The 24841-nt window shown below is 44.1% G+C and overlaps 1 protein-coding gene across 1 annotated transcript in view; it reads left to right on the top strand.

Annotated features, from left to right (window-relative positions):
- The window catches only part of LOC109898161 (cytosolic phospholipase A2), a 49389-nt gene that overhangs the window by 2127 nt on the left and 22421 nt on the right, over positions 1-24841 (top strand). Inside the window, exons 2-10 of the mRNA XM_020492998.2 lie at positions 15149-15284; positions 16207-16288; positions 16583-16731; positions 16866-16982; positions 17428-17465; positions 19419-19563; positions 20456-20592; positions 20791-21013; positions 21154-21268. Of these exons, the coding sequence (XP_020348587.1) occupies positions 15252-15284; positions 16207-16288; positions 16583-16731; positions 16866-16982; positions 17428-17465; positions 19419-19563; positions 20456-20592; positions 20791-21013; positions 21154-21268 (1039 nt within the window). The 5' untranslated portion in view covers positions 15149-15251. The remainder of the gene's footprint in view (positions 1-15148; positions 15285-16206; positions 16289-16582; positions 16732-16865; positions 16983-17427; positions 17466-19418; positions 19564-20455; positions 20593-20790; positions 21014-21153; positions 21269-24841) is intronic.

Raw genomic sequence — 24841 nt, 5'->3', positions numbered from 1 at the left:
GGGTCTGTTCATCTTTCCCTCGATCCTGACTAGTCTCCCAGTCCCTGCCGCATGATGCTGCCACCACCATTGCTGCATCACACTTCCTTGACAACAAACATGGAGAACTTTGACAAAAGTTCACAAATCAAAAGCATATTTTTGATACCTCATAGGGATTTCAAAGACACAAAAATGTTTTTGATCTCCTGGAAAGAGATCGGGGAGGTAAACGGAATAGATGCGATTGGTGCACATGGATTGGCGCACATTCAACAAATCTTCTGTCCAAATAAGTGGATATTTGTCAAATCCATTATGATTGATTCATTGTAACAGGCCCACAAAGTGGAAAATCTGATTTCGACATATTTGGCTTTTTTTCACTAGGTAACATTTAGAAGACACTTTTCAGGAAAACTGCTAAATGCTAACTGCCATTCGTATACGCTTGTAACATAGATAGCATACAGAAATTGGTGGTGGTAGTCAAAGTAGTTTTTAACTAATGCAATTGATTGATGACATGAACATGTATTGGGGTTGACATCTGTACAAGCATTATAATCACATTTTTACCTCAACATAGTGTGGTTAAAAAATATGATTTTGCTGGGGGGGCAATGGTGGGCTGCCCCGGTCAACTGTAAGTGTTGTTATTGTGAAGTGGAAACGTCTAGGAGCAACAACGGTTAAGCTGCGAAGTGGTAGGTCACACAAGCTCACAGAACAAGACCGCAGAAGCGTGTAGCTCGTAAAAATCATCTGTCCTCGGTTGAAACGGCAGCACACAAACTATTTGTCAGGAGCCGATGGCCGAGCAGCCACACACAAGCCTAAGATCACCATGCGCAATGCCAAGCATCGGCTGGGGTGGTGTAAAAGCTCACCTCCATTAGACTCTGGAGCAGTGGAAACGCGTTCTCTGGAGTGATGAATCACGCTTCACCATCTGGCAGTCTGACAGACAAATCTGGGTCTGGCGGATGCCAGGCAAACGCTATCTGCCCGAATGCATAGTGCCAACTGTAAAGTTTGATAGAGGAGGAATAATGGTCTGAGGCTGTTTTTCATTGTTCGGGCTAGGCCCTTTAGTTCCAATGAAGGGACATCTTAACAATACAGCATACAATGACATTCTAGACAATTCTGTGCTTCCAACTATGAGGCAAGAGTTTGTGGTAGGTGCTTTCCTGTTTCAGCATGACAATGCCCCTGTGCACAAGCCGAGGTCCATACAGAAATAGTTTTGTCAAGATCAATGTGGAAGAACTTGACTGGCCTGCACAGAGCCGTGACCTCAATCACATCGAACACCTTTGGGATGAATTTTGGTAATGTAGTGTATTCTGTGTCAACCCCTTGTCAGATGAATTATGATGTATGTACGTTTTGTTCCTGTACCTTAGATGTCAGTTCATTTTTAAGTTGAGAATTTATAGGACAGTCTGTTTTTTCATTTCAGTTCAGTTATCCATTTTGTCTATTTTAAAGCACGTTTTGGTTTATTTCCTCTTGTAATTATTTGTATTTTTTAAAATTGAGAATAAAACCCCTTCTTGTTTGCAACCTAGCTCAGTGTTTCTCATTGCCTCCATGGTCATCCCTAATACAGTATTATTCAATTCTAAATGTATTGGCTAGATATTTCACCTGTGTACATGGCAAGCGTGAATGTCTGACTGAACATTTTTTGAGCCATAACTCATCCTTTATTAGGTTAACTGCGTGGTATTGAGAATCCTCACGGCCAAGTGAAGAATCTTGTAGTGTGTGACCCTGTCGCGGCCACAGAATTTAGTGTGCGCACCCCTACGTTGGCAAGACAAAAAACCACAGGAGTTGTTTAATGTGAGAGGCTCAACAATGTTAGGATTTTGAAAGTCGTATAACCTGGTTTTACAAAATTAAAATCTTGATTTCAAGTTGCACGTGGCGCCTTAATCTGACTGCATAATCAGTGCCGGCCGTGTTCCTATTGGTCAGTCACTGGGATCGGCTCATAATACCTGCCACACTACATGATAAAGGCTACATTTTTGACACTGACAGAACTTTGTTGGAGCCTATGACCACACCTAGTGGTACTTAAGTGGCAGACCTAGACCTTGTCACACTGAACAAGCCAAAGACCAGGGCTGGACTGGGACAAGAATTCGTCCCTTCCATTTTATCCACACAAGCCTACATCACTGCACGTGGCGCCTTCTTCACCATACTGTCTGTGTGGTGGACCATTTCAGTTTGTCAGTGATGTGTACGCAGAGGAACTTCTCCACTGCTGTCCCGTCAATGTGGATAGGGGGGTGGTCCCTCTGCTGTTTCCTGAATTCCACAATCAGCTCCTTTGTTTTGTTGACTTTGGGTGAGAGGTTATTTTCCTGGCACCACACTCCCAGGGCCCTCACCTCCTTCTGTAGGCTGTCTTCATCATTGTTGGTAATCAGGCCTACTACTGTTGTGTCATCTGCAAACTTGATGATTGAATTGGAGGCGTGTGTGGCCACAAATAAAGAAGCAACACACAGACATGTGCGCCGGAGCCCATAATGAAGTTGACTAGGTGAGAGACAAACCACAGCGTTACAAACATTCTAAAAATAATACAGGCGGCCAGGGCAAACAGTTCAATCAAAAGAGTCAAAATAGGGAACTTGCTCACGTTGTAAACGCAGCCATGATGACAGTAAAAATTGTCCAGCGCGCAATAAAAGATGCTGGTAGTGTAACAAAATGGGGCACTGTGAGATTGCATGCAAAACAAAAATGGTCGATGAAATAACTGAAGAAGAAAAGCAAATAACATTATTTTAGGGTCATTTACAAGGCCGTCCGTTTCTGATGAAGAGTCATGTTGAGCTCCCAGTGAATTTTATTTATTTATTTTATTTTATTTTTTACCTTTATTTAACCAGGTAGGCAAGTTGAGAACAAGTTCTCATTTACAATTGCGACCTGGCCAAGATAAAGCAAAGCAGTTCGACAGATAAAACGACACAGAGTTACACATGGAGTAAAAACAAACATACAGTCAATAATGCAGTATAAACAAGTCTATATACAATGTGAGCAAATGAGGTGAGAAGGGAGGTAAAGGCAAAAAAGGCCATGATGGCAAAGTAAATACAATATAGCAAGTAAAATACTGGAATGGTAGTTTTGCAATGGAAGAATGTGCAAAGTAGAAATAAAAAATAATGGGGTGCAAAGGAGCAAAATAAATAAATTAAAATTAAATACAGTTGGGAAAGAGGTAGTTGTTTGGGCTAAATTATAGGTGGGCTATGTACAGGTGCAGTAATCTGTGAGCTGCTCTGACAGTTGGTGCTTAAAGCTAGTGAGGGAGATAAGTGTTTCCAGTTTCAGAGATTTTTGTAGTTCGTTCCAGTCATTGGCAGCAGAGAACTGGAAGGAGAGGCGGCCAAAGAAAGAATTGGTTTTGGGGGTGACTAGAGAGATATACCTGCTGGAGCGTGTGCTACAGGTGGGAGATGCTATGGTGACCAGCGAGCTGAGATAAGGGGGGACTTTACCTAGCAGGGTCTTGTAGATGACATGGAGCCAGTGGGTTTGGCAACGAGTATGAAGCGAGGGCCAGCCAACGAGAGCGTACAGGTCGCAATGGTGGGTAGTATATGGGGCTTTGGTGATAAAACGGATTGCACTGTGATAGACTGCATCCAATTTGTTGAGTAGGGTATTGGAGGCTATTTTGTAAATGACATCGCCAAAGTCGAGGATTGGTAGGATGGTCAGTTTTACCAGGGTATGTTTGGCAGCATGAGTGAAGGATGCTTTGTTGCGAAATAGGAAGCCAATTCTAGATTTAACTTTGGATTGGAGATGTTTGATATGGGTCTGGAAGGAGAGTTTACAGTCTAACCAGACACCTAAGTATTTGTAGTTGTCCACGTATTCTAAGTCAGAGCCGTCCAGAGTAGTGATGTTGGACAGGCGGGTAGGTGCAGGTAGCGATCGGTTGAAGAGCATGCATTTAGTTTTACTTGTATTTAAGAGCAATTGGAGGCCACGGAAGGAGAGTTGTATGGCATTGAAGCTTGCCTGGAGGGTTGTTAACACAGTGTCCAAAGAAGGGCCGGAAGTATACAGAATGGTGTCGTCTGCGTAGAGGTGGATCAGGGACTCACCAGCAGCAAGAGCGACCTCATTGATGTATACAGAGAAGAGAGTCGGTCCAAGAATTGAACCCTGTGGCACCCCCATAGAGACTGCCAGAGGTCCGGACAGCAGACCCTCCGATTTGACACACTGAACTCTATCAGAGAAGTAGTTGGTGAACCAGGCGAGGCAATCATTTGAGAAACCAAGGCTGTCGAGTCTGCCGATGAGGATATGGTGATTGACAGAGTCGAAAGCCTTGGCCAGATCAATGAATACGGCTGCACAGTAATGTTTCTTATCGATGGCGGTTAAGATATCGTTTAGGACCTTGAGCGTGGCTGAGGTGCACCCATGACCAGCTCTGAAACCGGATTGCATAGCAGAGAAGGTATGGTGAGATTCGAAATGGTCGGTAATCTGTTTGTTGACTTTGCTTTCGAAGACCTTAGAAAGGCACGGTAGGATAGATATAGGTCTGTAGCAGTTTGGGTCAAGAGTGTCCCCCCCTTTGAAGAGGGGGATGACCGCAGCTGCTTTCCAATCTTTGGGAATCTCAGACGACACGAAAGAGAGGTTGAACAGGCTAGTAATAGGGGTGGCAACAATTTCGGCAGATAATTTTAGAAAGAAAGGGTCCAGATTGTCTAGCCCGGCTGATTTGTAGGGGTCCAGATTTTGCAGCTCTTTCAGAACATCAGCTGAATGGATTTGGGAGAAGGAGAAATGGGGAAGGCTTGGGCGAGTTGCTGTTGGGGGTGCAGTGCTGTTGTCCGGGGTAGGAGTAGCCAGGTGGAAAGCATGGCCAGCCGTAGAAAAATGCTTATTGAAATTCTCAATTATGGTGGATTTATCAGTGGTGACAGTGTTTCCTATCTTCAGTGCAGTGGGCAGCTGGGAGGAGGTGTTCTTATTCTCCATGGACTTTACAGTGTCCCAGAACTTTTTTGAGTTAGTGTTGCAGGAAGCAAATTTCTGCTTGAAAAAGCTAGCCTTGGCTTTTCTAACTGCCTGTGTATAATGATTTATAGCTTCCCTGAACAGCTGCATATCACGGGGGCTGTTCGATGCTAATGCAGAACGCCATAGGATGTTTTTGTGTTGGTTAAGGGCAGTCAGGTCTGGGGAGAACCAAGGGCTATATCTGTTCCTGGTTCTAAATTTCTTAAATGGGGCATGTTTATTTAAGATGGTTAGGAAGGCATTTAAAAAAAATATCCAGGCATCCTCCACTGACGGGATGAGATCAATATCCTTCCAGGATACCCCGGCCAGGTCGATTAGAAAGGCCTGCTCGCAGAAGTGTTTCAGGGAGCGTTTTACAGTGATGAGTGGAGGTCGTTTGACCGCTGACCCATTACGGATGCAGGCAATGAGGCAGTGATCGCTGAGATCTTGGTTGAAGACAGCAGAGGTGTATTTAGAGGGGAAGTTGGTTAGGATGATATCTATGAGGGTGCCCGTGTTTAAGGTTTTGGGGAGGTACCTGGTAGGTTCATTGATTATTTGTGTGAGATTGAGGGCATCAAGTTTAGATTGTAGGATGGCTGGGGTGTTAAGCATGTTCCAGTTTAGGTCGCCTAGCAGCACGAACTCTGAAGATAGATGGGGGGCAATCAGTTCACATATGGTGTCCAGAGCACAGCTGGGGGCAGAGGGTGGTCTATAGCAGGCGGCAACGGTGAGAGACTTGTTTTTAGAGAGGTGGATTTTTAAAAGTAGAAGTTCAAATTGTTTGGGTACAGACCTGGATAGTAGGACAGAACTCTGCAGGCTATCTTTGCAGTAGATTGCAACACCGCCCCCTTTGGCAGTTCTATCTTGTCTGAAAATGTTGTAGTTTGGAATTAAAATGTCTGAGTTTTTGGTGGTCTTCCTAAGCCAGGATTCAGACACAGCTAGAACATCCGGGTTGGCAGAGTGTGCTAAAGCAGTGAATAGAACAAACTTAGGGAGGAGGCTTCTAATGTTAACATGCATGAAACCAAGGCTATTACGGTTACAGAAGTCGTCAAAAGAGAGCGCCTGGGGAATAGGAGTGGAGCTAGGCACTGCAGGGCCTGGATTCACCTCTACATCGCCAGAGGAACATAGGAGGAGTAGAATAAGGGTACGGCTAAAAGCTATGAGAATTGGTCGTCTAGAACGTCTGGAACATAGAGTAAAAGGAGGTTTCTGGGGGCGATAAAATAGCATCAAGGTATAATGTACAGACAAATGTATGGTAGGATGTGAATACAGTGGAGGTAAACCTAGGTATTGAGTGATGAAGAGAGAGATATTGTCTCTAGAAACATCGTTGAAACCAGGAGATGTCATTGCATGTGTGGGTGGTGGAACTAATAGGTTGGATAAGGTATAGTGAGCAGGACTAGAGGCTCTACAGTGAAATAAGCCAATAAACACTAAAATAAACACTAAAATGGCACACGTAAAGTTGACACGGATATTACAGTGATGTCTTCGAGCAAGTAATAGAGCTTGCCACAGTGCCCTCAGCTGGTCAACACTGAACAAGGCTTCTGCAGCCCAGGTGGCAGATTGATTGCGTGGGAAAAGTCCAAACCACAACTGAGCAAAACATAATAAAACTACAAATGCTGGATCTTTGTGACCATATACAAGCAGAACTGTTGCATGCCAGATGGGTTTGATCCTCAGAGGAGACGAGATCAATGCAGATGTGTTACTGAACTGTGAACCAGTTAAGATTGATTTAGGCCAGATGCAGTCCCCTATTCTCTGACTTCGCCACTCAGAATTCCTTATCCACTCGTTCCAAAAGAGGTGGAAGAATTGGACAGAATAGAAAGAAATTACATAATTGAGGAAGTCACCAAGCATTTGTCAACGTATTGTGACAAGGAATCTACGTGGAAAATACATTGGATTTGAAAAAGTAATCAATGTCAACTGTTGTTTTGACGGTGAACTTTCAACCACAGGAATATGTCATATCACTGTAACCAATTTTCAACATTTCTTTATTGAATTTTTATTTAACCAGGTAGGCCAGTTGAGAACAAGTTATCATTTACAACTGCGACCTGGCCAGGATAAAGCGAACAGTGCGACAAAAATAACAGAGTTACACATGGGATAAACAAACATACGGTCAATAACACAATAGAAACATCTATGTACAGTGTGTGCAAATGTAGTAAGATAAGGGAGGTAAGGCAATAAATAGGCCATAGTGGTGAAATAATTACAATTTAGCATTAACACTGGAGTGATAGATGTGCAGATGATGATGTGCAAGTGGAGATACTGGGGTGCAAAAGAGCAAAAAATAAATATCAATATGGGGATGAGGTATTTGGGTGTGCTATTTACAGATGGGCTGTGTACAAGTACAGTGATCGGTAGGCTGCTCTGACAGCTGATGCTTAAAGTTAGCGAGGGAGGTATTTGCAATTCGTTCCAGTCATTGGCAGCAGAGACCTGGAAGAAAAGGCGACCAAAGCAGGTGTTGGCTTTGGCGATGACCAGTGAAATATACCTGCTGGAGCGAGTGCTACCTGTGGGTGTTGCTATAGTGACCAGTGAGCTGAGATAAGGTGGGGCTTTACCTAGCAAAGACTTATAGATGCCCTGGAATAAGTAGCGAGGGCCAGCCAACGAGAGCATACAGGTCGCAGTGGTGGGTAGTATATGGGGCTTTGGTGACAAAATGGATGGCACTGTGATAGACATCTAATTTGCTGAGTAGAGTGTTGGAGACAATTGCCGAAGTCAAGGATCGGTAGGATAGCCAGTTTTACGAGAGTATGTTTGGCAGCATGAGTGAGCCGATTCTAGATATATAATTTTGGATTTGGGGGGGGGGGCAAGTTGCTGCGGGGTGTAGGGCTGTTGGGGTAGCCAGGTGGAAAGCATGGCCTGCCGTAGAAAATGCTTATTGAAATTCTCAATTATTGTAAATTTATCGGTGGTGACAGTGTTTCCTAGCCTCAGTGCAGTGGGAAGCTGGGATGAGGTGCTCTTATTCTCCATAGACTTTACGGTGTCCCAAAACTTTTGGGATTTAGTGCTACAGGATGCAAATTTCTGCTTGAAAAAGCTAGCCTTAGCTTTCCTAACTGTATATTGGTTCCTGACTTCCCTGAAAAGTTGTAAATCGCGGGGGCTATTTGATGCTAATGCAGTACGCCACAGGATGTTTTTGTGCTGGTCAAGGGCAGTCAAGTCTGGAGTGAACCAAGGACTAAATCTGTTCTGCTAATATCTGCAATGCTAAGCATATCCCAGGTTAGGTCACCGAACAGTACGAACTCTGAAGATAGATGGTGAGCCATCAATTCACATATGGTGTCCAGGGCACAGCTAGGGGCTGAGGGGGGTCTATAACAAGCGGCAACCGTGAGAGACTTATTTCTGGAAAGGTGGATTTTTAAGAGTAGAAGCTCAAGCTGTTTGGGCACAGACCTGGATAGCCTTCAGAGTTCTGTCAAACTATCTCTGCAGTAGATTGCAACTCCGCCCCCCCCTTGGCAGTTCTATTTTGATGGAAGATGTTGTAGTTTGGGATGGAAATTTCAGAATCTTTGGTGGCCTTCCTAAGCCAGGATTCAGACACGGCTAGGACATCAGGGTTGGCGGAGTGTGCTAAAGCAGTGAATAAAACACATTTAGGGAGGAGGCTTCTGATGTTAATATGCATGAAGCCAAGGCTTTTACGGTTACAGTAGTCAATAAATGAGAGCGACTGGGGAATAGGTGTAATGCTGGGGCTCCAGGACCTGGGTTAACCTCTACATCACCGTAGAAAGAGTAGAATAAGGGTACGGCTAAAGGCTATAAGAACTGGTCGTCTAGTGTGTTGGGAACAGAGAATAAAAGGAGCAGAATTCTGGGCATGGTAGAATAGTTTCAAGGAATAATGTACAGACAAGGGTATGGTAGGATGTGAGTACACTGGGGGTAAACCTAGTCATTGAGTGACGATGAGCGAGCTTGCATCTCTGGAGACACCAGCTAAGCCAGGTGAGGTCTCCCCATGTGTGGGGTGTGACAAAAGAGCTATTTAAGGCATGTTGACCTGGACTAGGGGCTCTACAGTGAAATTAAACAATAATAACTAACCCAAACAGCAGTAGACAAGGCATATTGATATTAGAGAGAGGCATGTGGAGCCGAGTGAACATCGGGTCCAATGAGCAGCAATAGGTGAGTCAGGGTGTCGTTCGGTCGTCGCTATTATGCTAGGTGAGCGGGAGGCACAGCGTTCAGAAAGCTAGCGAGCCGGGGCTAGAAGATTGGTCTTCGGCGACAGCGTAACGGAAAAGCCTGTTGAAACCACATCGGACGATTACGTCACCAGACCAGTCATGATGGATTGGCAGGGCTCCGTGTCGGCAATAAAGGGTCCAGGCCAATTGGCAAAAGAGGTATTGTAGCCCACGAATTAGCGGGTATACCTCTTCGGCTAGCCGGCAGATGGGCCTAGCTCAAGGCTAGCCCACTTTTTCAGTGGGTGAATAATCTCGTTGATCAACGTCTCGTCCAAATATAAACAAAATGTCCACTTTGAAATTACGTGGTGTGCCCAGTGGGACATGGCTAACCTAGCAATGAGTGCTAGAAGACAGAAGCTCTGTGGACTGCATGTTAAGTTCAGGGCCGTAACCAGAGTTTGAGTTTTAGTGAGGTCCAGAAAACTCCTCAGAAATGATTTGAAAGTTGAAGCTCGATACGGTTACATATCAGGATTTTTTTTTTTTGACAATATCTAAAAATTATTTCAGAGCTAGTTGGCTGTACCTCCACCAAAACTCCAGCACTTTTCCTTCCTAGCTTGTTGTCCATCTTCTTTTTTACATAGGGAAGCAATTTGTTTTCAGCTCTTATTTCCATGACTGATCGAAACTCTCTCTTTTCCCTCTGTAGCAGACATATGGTGAGCAATAGGTTTGGAACATCGAATCGCAGTAAATATAGAATCGCAATACATATCGTATCGGCAGCAAAGTATCGTGATAATATCGTAACTTGATGTCCCTGGTAATTGTCTGCTCTACTGGCCATGTAAAATGTTGTTATTTTATCTTCATTTTTGTCATTGACTTTCATTTGGATCAAAGTCAGGGCATTTAGGTTAGTTAAATGCTATTGTGTCCCGCCAATCTCTATGAGCAGAGTGATACCTTAACATAATAACACAAGTGTTCCAACATGGCATATTACTGCATGTTAGTTACTGGTATGTCTGTGAAAGGAGTTTGGAATATGATTTTAAAATGGAGAGAAAAAGAGTCTACATTCTCTGACCATGGCTTTGTGCTTAGGAACATAAAAATGCAGTCATGATATTCTCATTTAAATGTGATCAACCATTATTGTTATTCCATTCCAATAATGATGCCAGTAGTTATTAAGTACATTGGCACTGCTTTCTTTAATGTCCCTGGCAGCTAAAGAACCAGACGACCACTCAGTAGTGGCAGAGCGTCAGGCCCTGCTGTGTCTGTGTTCCTGTCCAATCTACTCAGCTCTTATTGCTTTGTGGATAATTCAGAAATATGGTGCATATGCAGGTCACCACGTCGCAGACCGAACAAGCTCATTCAAAACTTGGATCATCCATTCGCACTACGTGACCAGCACTGCGAACACACACACCCACAATACGTGCATGAACTGCTCACAGAAATGCTACGCTTTATTGAACAAACAAGCCTTTTAGCCACACTGGGCTTGTGAGACACACACGCGAGGTAACACACACACACACACAACATTATTAAACTGTGGTAGCATCTTTTAATTTGTTGCGTCACATAGGCCTCTGTGTGTGTGTGTGTGTGTGTGAGAGAGGCCTATCTCAGTCCTGTGGCTTTGGCACACTTCCTCTCTCCCCGGTCCTACATTCACTACAGTAGTTGCTAACCAGTTACACAGTTATTTCAAGGCATTATTTTAGTATTTGCATCATCACTGTTGTAGTAAACCTGACCAGCTCCCGTGTAGCGTAGCGGTCTAAGGCACTGCATCTCAGTGCTAGAGGCGCATCGTGAGGCCCCACAACCGGCTGTGATTGGGAGTCCCATAGGGCGGTGCACAATTGGCCCAGCTTTGGCTGGTGTAGGCCATCATTGTAAATAAGAATGTGTTCTTAACCTTTATTTAACTAGGCAAGTCAGTTAAGTAAAAAATCTACCATTTCACACACCAGCACAAATAAAACATTTCACTAACTGCCAGTCTGTAGATGCTACCACACCATCCCTTACATCAGTGGTATACAAATTTGGGGTTTTGGTGGAACTGCAGTGGGGTCACCCAAGTAAAAGTAAATACAAGCATTTTTTTTTCTTTACAAAAATGTATGAGTACAGATTTTTGTATGGAACGATATGCAAACATTTTTGAGAAAGAACATTTGAAATTGACAATTTTATTGAGTACATTTATTTACTGTTTTCTTTTTATTTTGATAAGAGATTATTTGGTTATTTGTTGATGTAAAAATATAAATTTACCGACTACAATGTTGTGTCATTAGATTTGGGGTGGGGTGGGGTCGCAAGATATTATTGTGAAAAGAATGGGTCCCCGCAGAAAAAGTTTGACTACTGCCTTACATGAGGATTCTCTGTGCGTCACCAGTCTCGATGCTACCACAGCATCCCTTACATCAGCCAAACTCAACTTGCGGACCGCGGTCAGGGTTCCGGACTCTGAGACGGGTCAATCTGGGTCGCATTTTGTTATATAAAAGTGAATACATAATTTTTTAGACATCTTAAAAAAAATTCCTGGCTCAGCGGCCTCTTGTTCTCGCTCTCTCTCGAAGCAACGCCCACTGCTACTAGTGCCAGTCTAATCCAATCGCATGGTTATATGCAAATACAAGAGGCCGCGTCTTACCCAATCACATTAATCCAAATATCCTCCGTTGAACCTTGGGACAAGCAGGCAGAAAGAAACCGAAAGATTAGACCGCAGTTCAACTGTAAATATCACAGATTAAAGGAGCTTAGTTACCAGTATCTTTGTTAATATGGCTTGTTTTTTTTTTTAAGTGAGTTGACTCTGAAAACCGTATATTCAAAGTTGAGTGGACGGAACAGTATTTATTCATTCTGCCACAACTAGCACAAAACCAATGTGCCTGATATGCAGTGAGTCCAAAGCTCTCATGAAAAGTGTCAATGTTAAGCGCCATTATGACACCAGGCATAGTACATTTGATCAGATGTATCCCCTGAACACAGAAGTGAGAACAAACAAGGTTAACCAACTCAAATCTCAATATGAGATGTCCAACAAAGTCCTTGTCAATCCCTGAAAGCCCAAGAACTTGCAATTGAGTGTTCACTGAGTATAGCTCCGGTTTTGGGGGAAGAAAATACCAAATTCAGATGCTGAGATGGTAAAGAATGAATGTGTGAACTTGCTGACACCTTGCTTGGAGGTAAACAAAAAGATGAGTTTAGGGAAAAGGCCAAACAGATCCCACTGTCAGATTCCACAGCAATGAGGAGAACTGAAATATTAGCTGAATATTTAACTTCAAAACTTGATGAGGCCATTCAGTATGCACCATGCAGTTCATTAGTTCTGGGTGAATCAACAAATAACACTGATAATGCCCAGCTTCTTGTGTTTGTCAAATTTGATAACGAAACAAAGAGGAATTCTGTGAGGAGCTGTTGGGCTTAACAAATTTAGAAGCACACACACGGGAAGAAGATATGCAGTACCAGTCAAAGGTTTGGACACACCTACTCATTCAAGGGTTTTTCTTTATTTTGTACTATTTTCTACAGAGGATAATAATAGTGAAGACATCAACTATAAAATAACACACGGAACCATGTAGTAACCAAAAAAGGGTTAAACAAATTAAAATATATTTTATATTTGAGATGCTTCAAAGTAGCCACCCTTTGCCTTGATGCACACTCTTTTCATTCTCTCAACCAGCTTCACCTGGAATGATTTTCCAACAGTCTTGAAGGAGTTCCCACATATGCTGTGCACTTGTTGGCTGCTTTTCCTTTACTCTGCGGTCCAATTCATCCCAAACCTTTTCAATTGGATAGAGGTTGGGTGATTGTGGAGGCCAGGTCATCTGATGCAGCACTCCATCACTCTCCTTCTTAGTCAAATAGTCCTTACACAGCCTGGAGGTGTGTTGGGTCATTGTTGAAAAACAAATGATAGTCCCACTAAGCGCAAACCAGATGGGATGATGTATCACTGCAGAATGCTGTGATAACCATGCTGTTTAAATGTGCCTTGAATTCTAAATAAATCACTGATTATGTCACCAGCAAAGCACCCCCACACCATCACACCTCCTCCTCCACGCTTCACTGTGGGAACCACATATGCAGAGATCATCCGTTCACCTACTCTGCATCTCACAAAGACACGGCAGTCGGAACCAAAAATCTCAAATTTGTACTCATCAGACCAAAGGACAGATTTCCACTGGTCTAATGTCCATTGCTTGGGTTTCTTGGCCCAAGCAAGTCTTCTTTTTATTGGTGTCCTTTAGTAGTGGTTTCTTTGCAGCAATTCAACCATGAAGGCCTGATTCACACAGTCTCCTCTGAACAGTTGATGTGTCTGTTACTTGAACTCTGTGAAGCATTTATATGGGCTGCAATTTCTGAGGCTGGTAACTGTAATGAACTTATCCTCTGCAGCAGAGGTAACTCTGGGTCTCCCTTTCTTGTGGCGGTCCTCATGAGAGGCAGTTTCATCATAGCGCTTGATGGTTTTTGCGACTGCACTTGAATAAACTTTCAAAGTTCATGAAATGTTCCGCATTGACTGACATTCATGTCTTAAAAGTGATGATAGGATGTCGTTTCTCTTTGCTTATTTGAGCTGTTCTTGCCATAGTATGGACTTGGTCTTTTACCAAATAGTGCTCTCTTCTGTACACCACCCATACCTTGTCATAACACAACTGATTGGCTCAAAGGCACACCTGTTAATTGAATTGCATTCCAGCCGATTACCTCATTAAGCTGGATGAGAGAATGTTAAGTGTGCAAAGCTGTCATCAAGGCAAAGGATGGCTAATTTGAAAAATCTGAAATATAAAATATATTCAGATTTTTTTTAAACACTTTTTGGTTACTACATGATGTGTAGTATGTGTTATTTCCTAGTTTTGATGTATTCACTATTATTCTACAATGTAGTTAAAAATAAAGAAAATCCCTGGAATGAGTAGGAATGAGTGTCCAAACCTTTGACTGGTACTGTACCTGAGGCCATCAACGAGATGCTGACAAAAATGGGGATAGATCTGAAGTCAGTGGTCTCCATCACCACAGATGGAGCTCCAGCCATGATTTGAAGAGGGAGGGGACTGGTTGCACGTTTGAAAGAGGACAACCCTGACCTGACATCATATCACTACATAATCTGTCAATCTGTCCTGTGTGCCAGTCTGGGACAATAGTATTCTGAGGTCATGACAACAATAACGAAACTGAGCAACATCATCCCTACAACACTGCCTGCTACGAGGCATTCTGACAGTTTTGGTGACTTACTACTGCACACCAATGTCAGAGGGCTCAGCAAAGGCAGGGTTTTGGAACGATTTTGGGCCGTTTAGGAGGAAATCAAAGCTTTCTAATCAGAGCAAAAGAGTGACAAGGCAACTCAATTTTCTGAGTTTTTGGAAGATGAGGAGAAGATGGAAACAGTTGCATTTTTGACAGACATTACATCACACCTTAATCAACTGAATGTTAAGCTGCAAGGACGGGACAACAGTGTGTGATTATCGTAACAGCAGTCCGGACTTTCCAGGAGAAATTGGATGTTGCACATGTTTACATTTGAAATAAGTTCTAATTAATTCAAATTCTTAGTCTCATTTAATGTATTTAATGAACATTTTAGATGGCAACATGTTTCCTAAGTCGTAGACGACTATGTGTGTTACTATCCTGTACCACAGCACCAATAAAGGACGATATCCATCCGGAACTTTGCCACGTAGTAAATATGTGTCACTGGACCTTCTCAAATAGTAGTTGAGTACCCCTGCCTTACATTATGATGCTCTGTGTGTCCCCAGAGTCTGTAGATGGTACCCAGTATCACTGAAGGATCTTCCTGAGTTCAAGGACACTGGAGACTGGACAGAGACTGGACAAGAGGGTAACACCAACCAGCCAACAATGTCTTCCATTGACCCCTACCAGTACATTATTGTAAGTCCACACATGTCCACTTGTATTCAAAGTCTATGGCAGGGGGGACCCACTGCATTGGCTTGTGTGTAAGCTCAGACCCTGTTGAGGAAATAAACAGCAGTATAACTTCAGTTGAAAACCTCTTATCTGTTTTCTGTCTCACTCTATCAGCACATTAGTGGGCAGCACTGCATGTTTCTCGTCATTGAAGCTCTAGGCATACTATATATCATGGTAGGATAAAGAAGACACCCTGCTGGTGCTGGAGTCTGGTCTAGTGGTAGTGCTGCTGACTCAAGACCACACATTGTCCCTTTGTGGGGCATGGGTTCAAACCCTGCCTCCACCTTCATATATGTATTACTCTACCTAGCTTTCTGCTCTTCTCATTTGTGACCTTTCTATTTCAATAAAGAAAACACAAATAAAAACCATTTTTATATGAAGAAGGCGCCCAACTGGCTTGACTAGGAGATATGCCACTTTTCTGTAGCCCCACCATGGCACTCTAGTTCCCAGTGAAAGTCTGTGCCTGCTGCTCACTCATCACTGTTACACTGTAGTGAACACTAGCAGATCTACTGATTCACTACAAGAGGAATGGTGACAAGACAAAATGACGTCGTCATGCCTTATGTTTACAAATTACTGCAAAACAATAGCAAGGCAACAAAAAAGACCAGCGGCTGCCCCTTAGTTGGGGTAAGGGAGCTCTGATAATCTTAAAGAAAAGGGATAGGACTAACTCCTCACCTTGACACGTCTTGTATCACATGGTTGTATCTAAGCCTAGGTTTAGACAAAAAGCACAGTTAATATCGTACACATGGTCCCTAAGTAGTTCTAGGCAGTTGTTGGAGTTCAAGTGTGATAGATCTGTGCATGTGTGGTGAGTGTGTCCTTGCTCACAGGTTATGTTTCCGTTGTTTTTTCTGTGCAGGTGGAGCAGCAGTTCTCTCACAAGTTCAGAGTAACAGTGGTGCGAGCTAAGAATGTCACTAAGGGAGCACTGGGTGACCTGTGTGAGTCTTACAACACCTGTTATTCCACATGCTCCTAGTTCACATGTTAACAATCACAAATTCTCCAACATAAAAACATATCACAGGGAGTTGTCATTTATGTATGTAAAAGCAAATAATTTATATTGTGTCGTGAAATGTAATTATTCCAAATACTCAAGACCTGGCAGAATATTCAAACACTTCATATTAACTTGCTCTTATAGCTATGTAATAACAATATATTCTATGTTAGCTTGTATGTAAATGTGTGTACTGTATGTAACGCATGCATTTGTGTGTTTGTGTCTGCAGTGGACACTCCTGACCCCTATGTGGAGCTGTTCATTCCCACCACCCCTGAGAGCAGGAAACGAACGAGGCACATAGACAACGACATCCACCCAGAATGGAATGAGACCTTTGACTTCATACTGGACCCAAACCAGGACAATGTTCTAGAGGTGAGCGATGGAACCGTGTCAGTTCAACTCAGATCAGCACAGTTTAATTTAAGTCAAATCAACTGAACTCCCAGTCAGGTCAAGATGTGGAAGCTGAAGCTTTAAGCTTGTTGGTTGGTGCTGTACTCAATCAGATAACATTAATGGACGCCAATTACGTGATGGATGAGAAGCTTGGGACTGCATCGTACAACATCTCCAAGATGTTGAAAACTGGCCACACAGAGACAGTGCCTTTCCTCATCGGCAAAGTAAGACCTCTACACTGTCTGTCTGTAGAGTATTCTGAAGGAAAGCGTGTGCCTGAACGACATTAGCTCACACAAATATAATTGTCTGTTGAGTGATGTTGACTAATCTATGGCAGTGAGATTTTCCACTCTTCTCCTCCTACCTCTTACTGAATATCCCTCTCCTTTCTCTTCTCTCACCCTCTATCTATCTCTCTTCCTCCACTCTTCCTCTTCCTTTACTGTAGCTTACCCATCTGCATCTCTCTCCCCTTCTCTCCTCAAATTACCCTCATCCTCCTACAGTGTTTCTCATCCCCCCTCCTTGTGAATGATGTACTGTATCCCAGGGTGTTTTGCTGTTGACAGATTGCTTTTTTGTTTTGTTTTATCCCAGGCTGTTGACAGATTAATCAATGTTTTCTCTTCTACAATAACCACAGCGTCTTTTGTGTTGTTTTGACAGGCAACCAATGTGTACTTAGAGATGGCCCTGGAGGTCTGGTACGTGTACTTCCATTAACACTCCCCTCCTCATCTCTGTTTTATTTATTTTGATCCCCATTTAGCTTTTGCAGAAGCAGCAGCTACTCTTACTGTGGTCAGCTTAAACAAAGCACAGGAATTCACCTCAAGCTATGTGAACGATACCATTGTGTTTTAGTACAAAACTTTTTTTTTTTTTGATGACCAGCTTTTTATTTAGGTTGTCCATTTTCAGAATGGGTTTACAGGTACCACCTTCCTGTACATGTGGGCTACCACTGAAACAAAGAAATCTAAGAAGTGCACACAGAGACAAAGAACAGCATCAGCAGTTTTTTAAATAATATTCTGTATGAATTCTCCCTCCCCTACCGGAAACCATGTTTCCCATCCCTCCTAGCCCCCCTCTTCACACATCTTCATTGCAATTTTTTCCATATTCTGGTCCAGTAAAAAGGACGATTCAGTTACATTTAGATCTGTGGGCCGTACTTTTTTTGATGGCGAGCTTTCCAAAAGTGGTTGAAATATTACCGAGATTAGTCCTTTGGTGAGACCAGATATAATCTGTTTACAAATTCCATCCATTGGATGAATCGACAGCTGGGTTTCCCATGGAACCTTGTAAACCAGAACAGCTGACCTAAGTTGGAGATAAATAAGAAGAAAAAAAGAGTTACCTGGTAATATAAATAAATGCTTCTTTCAGATCTTGGAATATCCTCAAACCATTACTCTCCATGATATCGCAAAGGGTACAGATACCACACTTGGACCATTGAGGCGATGTGAAAGGCCATCCTCCAGATCGCAAGGCATTATTTTTAAATATTGGAGGCTGGGGGTGCCATTTAATTTCCCAGTTGAGTTGCTTGTCAATTTTGCGCTAAATAGATTGTTTGGGCCAAAGTGTAGCTTGTTTAATAAGAGAGAGATCAATAAACACCACTTCTTCCAGGGCAATGGGAGCCACCATATTGCTTTCTATTCCTTTTTTAACAACTGTAGCTGTGTTCAGTAAACACATGGCTAAGATGTACTGGACTGTATATTTTCATATACACTTGGAATGTGTTGTTTTACAGGGTCAGCGATAGTAGTACATCGCCCCTGGAACAAATCGGGGTTAAATGCCTTGATCAAGGGCCCATAGACAGATTTTTCACCTTGTCGGCACGGGTATTCAAACCAGCGACCTTTCGGTTACCGCCCCAATGCTCTAACCAGACTGTTATTTTAGGTGAAGGGGAGGACATGCTTGGCATGATTGTAGTCTCAGTAATGCGGAGGTGGGAGGTCGGAGGTCTTGGGTGTGTTTTGTCTCTGGAGGTCTATCTCAGACCAGACCAACTTGGAGCCAGATCTAGTCACATCTGGAGCCTAAGTTAACTTCAGTCATGGCTGGCTAACCTACAGAACATAAAATCAATCATCATGGCTGACTAAAGAGAATACAGTGATGTCTGTCGTGATGTTTTTAAAGCAGTTGTCGAAATGTAATGACATAAGTGTGAATGTGTTTTGTCTGCTTTCGTTTATGCTTATTATTGTAGGTCTTCTAAACTAATCTTACTTCATTTCACTCAACAACACACAATCCTAAACTCCCTGACCCCACAAACAGGCTTTTGCTAGTGGGACACATTCAACTGAGCACTCTAACAATCTAAATTGATAGTAAATTATTACAGTGGTCCAATATGACATATTTATTGGTAACACTTTATTTGGATAGTCTATAGATGCTCTACATACTATCTACAAACTCTAACCCTAGTTATGGTTAGGGGTATTCTTAACCTAACCGTAACCTTAGCAAGCAGTTGCTTATCGACAAATAATTTATTCGTAGTATGAAAATCCGGACTATCCAAATAAAGTGGGACCTATTTATTTGATAAACATTTTGTCTTGCTTATGATGGCCAAATGCAGGGTTATAACATTATCTTGTCTCTGTGTCCCCATGCAGTGCGAACCTGGACCTGCGGTTCAGCCTGACCCTGTGTGACAAGGAGAAACTATTCAGACGGGCCCGCAGAGAGAGGGTGATGCTGGGCATCAAGAAGCTGCTGGACATGGAAAAGCCCCGCTTCCTCCCCAGCACCCCTCAGGAGGTGTGCATACCTGAGTACTGTAGGCCCAGGCTTGCAAAGCGGCCTACTGCCAACCACAGTGTTCTTTTTTAAATCAGTTTTTGACTTAGTCAAATGCAGTGTTTTACATGTGAAACCTCATGCATTAGGATGCATTGCAGGGTAACCATTTCAAAATGAACGGGCAATATAATAGACATGAGCTAAATAACGCATTTATTGCCATAGAAGGGGGCTTACTCTGCAGCATTACTGAGCATAGTGGTCAAGTTCATAGACGAGACAATATTAGCCAACGGCACCACTTTTTACATGCAAGAACACGTACACCACATCCACAGGTCTCTTAGTATTCAAACATGATCATTTTATAGGCCCTAGCGTCCTCTCACACCGAAAGCTCTGAAGGCTGGTTCAGAGGCAGCTGACATTTGGCCCTGTCCTCCTGGTTGTAGCCTCTATCCGACACCTCTCACTGCCTGCCTGTGTTCTCGGATGATCCGGAAACTACCAGCCATAATGAGATAATAATCCACCACATAAACGTGTTGTTGCAGATCTTCTGAGCTGCCACACCGCATTCCCATTGAGGCTAGTAAATACTAGAACATTTTACAACTCAGTGAAGTGCAGTTGTTGTGTCAGAGTGGGTTATAATATTTTTTGGGAAATGACTGTGGTTCTAGTTCAGAGAAGTCAGTGCAGAGGCGGAAAGAGACCCAGGAACATCAGCAAGTAGAGTGAGGCAACAACAGTCATCTACTGTAGACTGACTGACTGACGAACGTAACATCAGGAAGTAGGGCTTACTGACAGTTGAGCTGCTATGAATCTCAAGGAGTCATGTTATGACAGGCATCCGAATCCTTTCCAATCTCTTCCTGTCTGTGGCTGTCATTGTCTGTCTGTGCAGGTGCCGGTGATCGCCATAGTGGGTTCAGGGGGAGGCTTCAGGGCCATGGTGGGCTTCTCTGGGGTTATGAAGGGCCTGTATGAGTCTGGGGTCCTGGACTGTGCCACCTACATTGCTGGCCTCTCTGGATCCACCTGGTCAGTCAATTATTCATCTGTTTATACCATGCTCCCTCCCACTCCTCTTTTCTCCTACAGTATCTACCTCTGCACCAAAATGTAACCTGTTTTTAGATGGAAGACTGTATGTACTCTACCTGTGTGTTCTCATGCCTCCCTTCCTCCCTCACTATCTCTTTCCCTCTCCCTCCCTCCTTATCTCCGTCCCTCCCGCAGGTACATGTCGACCCTGTTCTCTCACCCAGAGTTCCCCTCTAAGGGTCCTAAGGAGATCAACGTGGAGCTGATGAAAAGAGTGAGCAGTAACCCTCTGAGACTGCTATTGCCCCAGCACATCACCAACTACATCCAGTCTCTGTGGAGCAAGAAGGCCAACGGACAGCCCGTCACCTTCACTGACATCTTCGGCATGCTCATCGGAGAGACACTCATCCCTGCTGTGAGAGGAGAACCGCACACACCTGTTTTTGTTGTTACTGCATTATTTCACCCATCTTTCGCTCTCTCTCTGTCTTCTCTCTGTCTTCCAGAGGATGAAACTAAACTGACTATAACCCAGTCTTTCTCTGTTTTCATCAGAGGATGGACACAAAGCTGAGTGAGTTGCAGGAGAAGGTGAACGAGGGCCAGTGTCCTCTCCCTCTGTTCACCTGTCTGCACGTCAAACCAGACGTGTCCGAGCTCATGTTCGCAGGTCAGTGAGCGTGTGTGTGTGTGTGTCTGTCTGTGTGGGTGGTCGGTGTTTGTTCACACAATGGTTACGCAACAATCACTGTTGTCAGTTTGAGTAGACCTGCGTAAGAGGGGGAGGAGAGAGTGATGAGCCCCTGTTATTGCCTCACTGATTTACATTCATAATGGTGTGTTAACATTTGTTTGTGTGTGTGGGTCTGTGTGTATTACTGTAGATCACAAGGTCAGTGTGGCTCCGAGGCTCTCCTCTGTTCTCAGTTTTTCAATGAAGCGTATCATTTCAGTAGGAGTTCATGTACCACAGGAGGCTGGTGAGAGGAAGACTGCTCATAATAATGGCTGGGATGGAGTGAATGGAAAGGTATCAAACTCAAACTCTTTGATGTATTTGATACAATTCCAAATATTCTGTTCTAGCAATTACAATGAGCGTGTGTGTGTGTGTGTGTGTCTTTGGATCTCTAGTACAATGAATATGTGTATGCCTTTTGCATTATGAGTAATCAGAGATGGTCAGATAATCTCTCCCGCATGCAAATTTCCATTCTCTACATTTGCTTGGAGCACTTATTTCACACACACTGATGTGTCATGGTTGGCTGATATTCAAATGTTGCTTTGAGAGAGTCATCCATGAATGTACTGCAGATAGCCACTGTGCATATGGCCAGCGCTGGTGAAGTTTGTCCCATTCATTTTAAACAAATTAATAGTGACACGAGTCTGAACAATTTGCAGATCTGAAACCGTCTCTGTTACTGAAGGTAAGGAGGAACCTGTTTACTTCCGGCGCCGACAGAGATGGCCGCCTCGCTTCGCGTTCCTAGGAAACTATGCAGTTTTTTTTTTTTACGTGTTATTTCTTACATTGGTACCCCAGGTCATCTTAGGTTTCATTACATACAGTCAAGAAGAACTACTGAACATAAGAGCAGCATCAACTCACCATCAGTACGACCAAGAATATGACTTTCGCAAAGCGGATCCTGTGTTCTGCCTTTCACCCAGGACAACGGAATGGATCCCAGCCGGCGACCCAAAAAAACGACTTCGTAAAAGGGGTCTTCTGGTCAGACTCCGGAGACGGGCACATCGTGCACCACTCCCTAGCATTCTTCTCACCAATGTCCAGTCTCTTGACAACAAGGTTGATGAAATCCGAGCAAGGGTAGCATTCCAGAGGGACATCAGAGACTGTAACGTTCTTTGCTTCATGGAAACATGGCTCACTGGAGAGACGATATCGGAGTCGGTGAAGCCAACTGGTTTCTCCACGCATCGCACAGACAGAAACAAACATCTTTCTGGTAAGAAGAGGGGCGGGGGCATATGCAACATGGTTAACGTGACGTGGTGTGATCATAACAACATACAGGTACTCAAGTCCTTCTGTTCACCTGATTTAGAATTCCTCACAATCAAATGTCGACCGCATTATCTACCAAGGGAATTCTCTTCGATTATAATCACAGCCGTATATATTCCCCCCCAAGCAGACACATCGATGGCTCTGAACGAACTTTATTTGACTCTTTGCAAACTGGAATCCATATATCCGGAGGCTGCATTCATTGTAGCTGGGGATTTTAACAAGGCTAATCTGAAAACAAGACTCCCTAAATTTTATCAGCATATCGATTGCGCAACCAGGGCTGGAAAAACCTTGGATCACTGCTATTCTAACTTCCGCGACGCATATAAGGCCCTGCCCCGCCCTCCTTTCGGAAAAGCTGACCACGACACCATTTTGTTGATCCCTGCCTACAGACAGAAACTAAAACAAGAAGCTCCCGCGCTGAGGTCTGTTCAACGCTGGTCCGACCAATCTGATTCCACATTCCAAGACTTCCATCACGTGGACTGGGATATGTTTCGTATTGCGTCAGACAACAACATTGACGAATATGCTGATTCGGTGAGCGAGTTCATTAGAACGTGCGTTGAAGATGTCGGTCCCATAGCAACGATTAAAACATTCCCAAACCAGAAACCGTGGGTTGATGGCAGCATTCGCGTGAAACTGAAAGCCTGAACCACTGCTTTTAATCAGGGCAAGGTGACCGGAAACATGACCGAATACAAACAGTGTAACTATTACCTCCGCAAGGCAATCAAACAAGCTAAGCGTCAGTATAGAGACAAAGTAGAATCTCAATTCAATGGCTCCGACACAAGAGGTATGTGGCAGGGTCTACAGTCAATCACGGATCACAAAAAGAAAACCAGCCCTGTCACGGACCAGGATGTCTTGCTCCCAGGCAGACTAAATAACTTTTTTGCCCGCTTTGAGGACAATACAGTGCCACTGACACGGCCCGCAATTAAAACATGCGGACTCTCCTTCACTGCAGCCGACGTGAGGAAAACATTTAAACGTGTCAACCCTCGCAAGGCTGCAGGCCCAGACGACATCCCCAGCCGCGCCCTCAGAGCATGCGCAGACCAGCTGGCTGGTGTGTTTACGGACATATTCAATCAATCCCTATCCCAGTCTGTTGTTCCCACATGCTTCAAGAGGACCACCATTGTTCCTGTTCCCAAGAAAGCTAAGGTAACTGAGCTAAACGACTACCGCCCCGTAGCACTCACTTCCGTCATCATGAAGTGCTTTGAGAGACTAGTCAAGGACCATATCACCTCCACCCTACCTGACACCCTAGACCCACTCCAATTTGCTTACCGCCCAAATAGGTCCACAGACGATGCAATCTCAACCACACTGCACACTGCCCTAACCCATCTGGACAAGAGGAATACCTATGTGAGAATGCTGTTCATCGACTACAGCTTGGCATTTAACACCATAGTGCCCTCCAAGCTCGTCATCAAGCTCGAGACCCTGGGTCTCGACCCCGCCCTGTGCAACTGGGTACTGGACTTCCTGACGGGCCGCCCCCAGGTGGTGAGGGTAGGCAACAACATTTCCACCCCGCTGATCCTCAACACTGGGGCCCCACAAGGGTGCGTTCTGAGCCCTCTCCTGTACTCCCTGTTCACCCACGACTGCGTGGCCACGCACGCCTCCAACTCAATCATCAAGTTTCCGGACGACACAACAGTGGTAGGCTTGATTACCAACAACGACGAGACGGCCTACAGGGAGGAGGTGAGGGCCCTCAAAGTGTGGTGTCAAGAAAATAACCTCGCACTCAACAAAACTAAGGAGATGATTGTGGACTTCAGGAAACAGCAGAGGGAACACCCCCCTATCCACATTGATGGAACAGTAGTGGAGAGGGTAGTAAGTTTTAAGTTCCTCGGCGTACAAATCACAGACAAACTGTCCACCCACACAGACAGCATCGTGAAGAAGGCGCAGCAGCGCCTCTTCAACCTCAGGAAATTCGGCTTGTCACCAAAACCTCAAGAAATTCGGCTTGTCACCAAAAGCACTCACAAACTTCTACAGATGCACAATCGAGAGCATCCCGTCGGGCTGTATCACCGCCTGGTACGGCAACTGCTCCGCCCACAACCGTAAGGCTCTCCAGAGGGTAGTGAGGTCCGCACAACGCATCACCGGGGGCAAACTACCTGCCCTCCAGGACACCTACACCACCCGATGTCACAGGAA

Source organism: Oncorhynchus kisutch, linkage group LG10 (assembly GCF_002021735.2).
Source record: "Oncorhynchus kisutch isolate 150728-3 linkage group LG10, Okis_V2, whole genome shotgun sequence".
Taxonomy (NCBI): domain Eukaryota; kingdom Metazoa; phylum Chordata; class Actinopteri; order Salmoniformes; family Salmonidae; genus Oncorhynchus; species Oncorhynchus kisutch.
The sequence above is the reverse complement of the archived record's forward strand: the minus strand, read 5'-3'. Positions and strand labels throughout refer to the sequence as shown.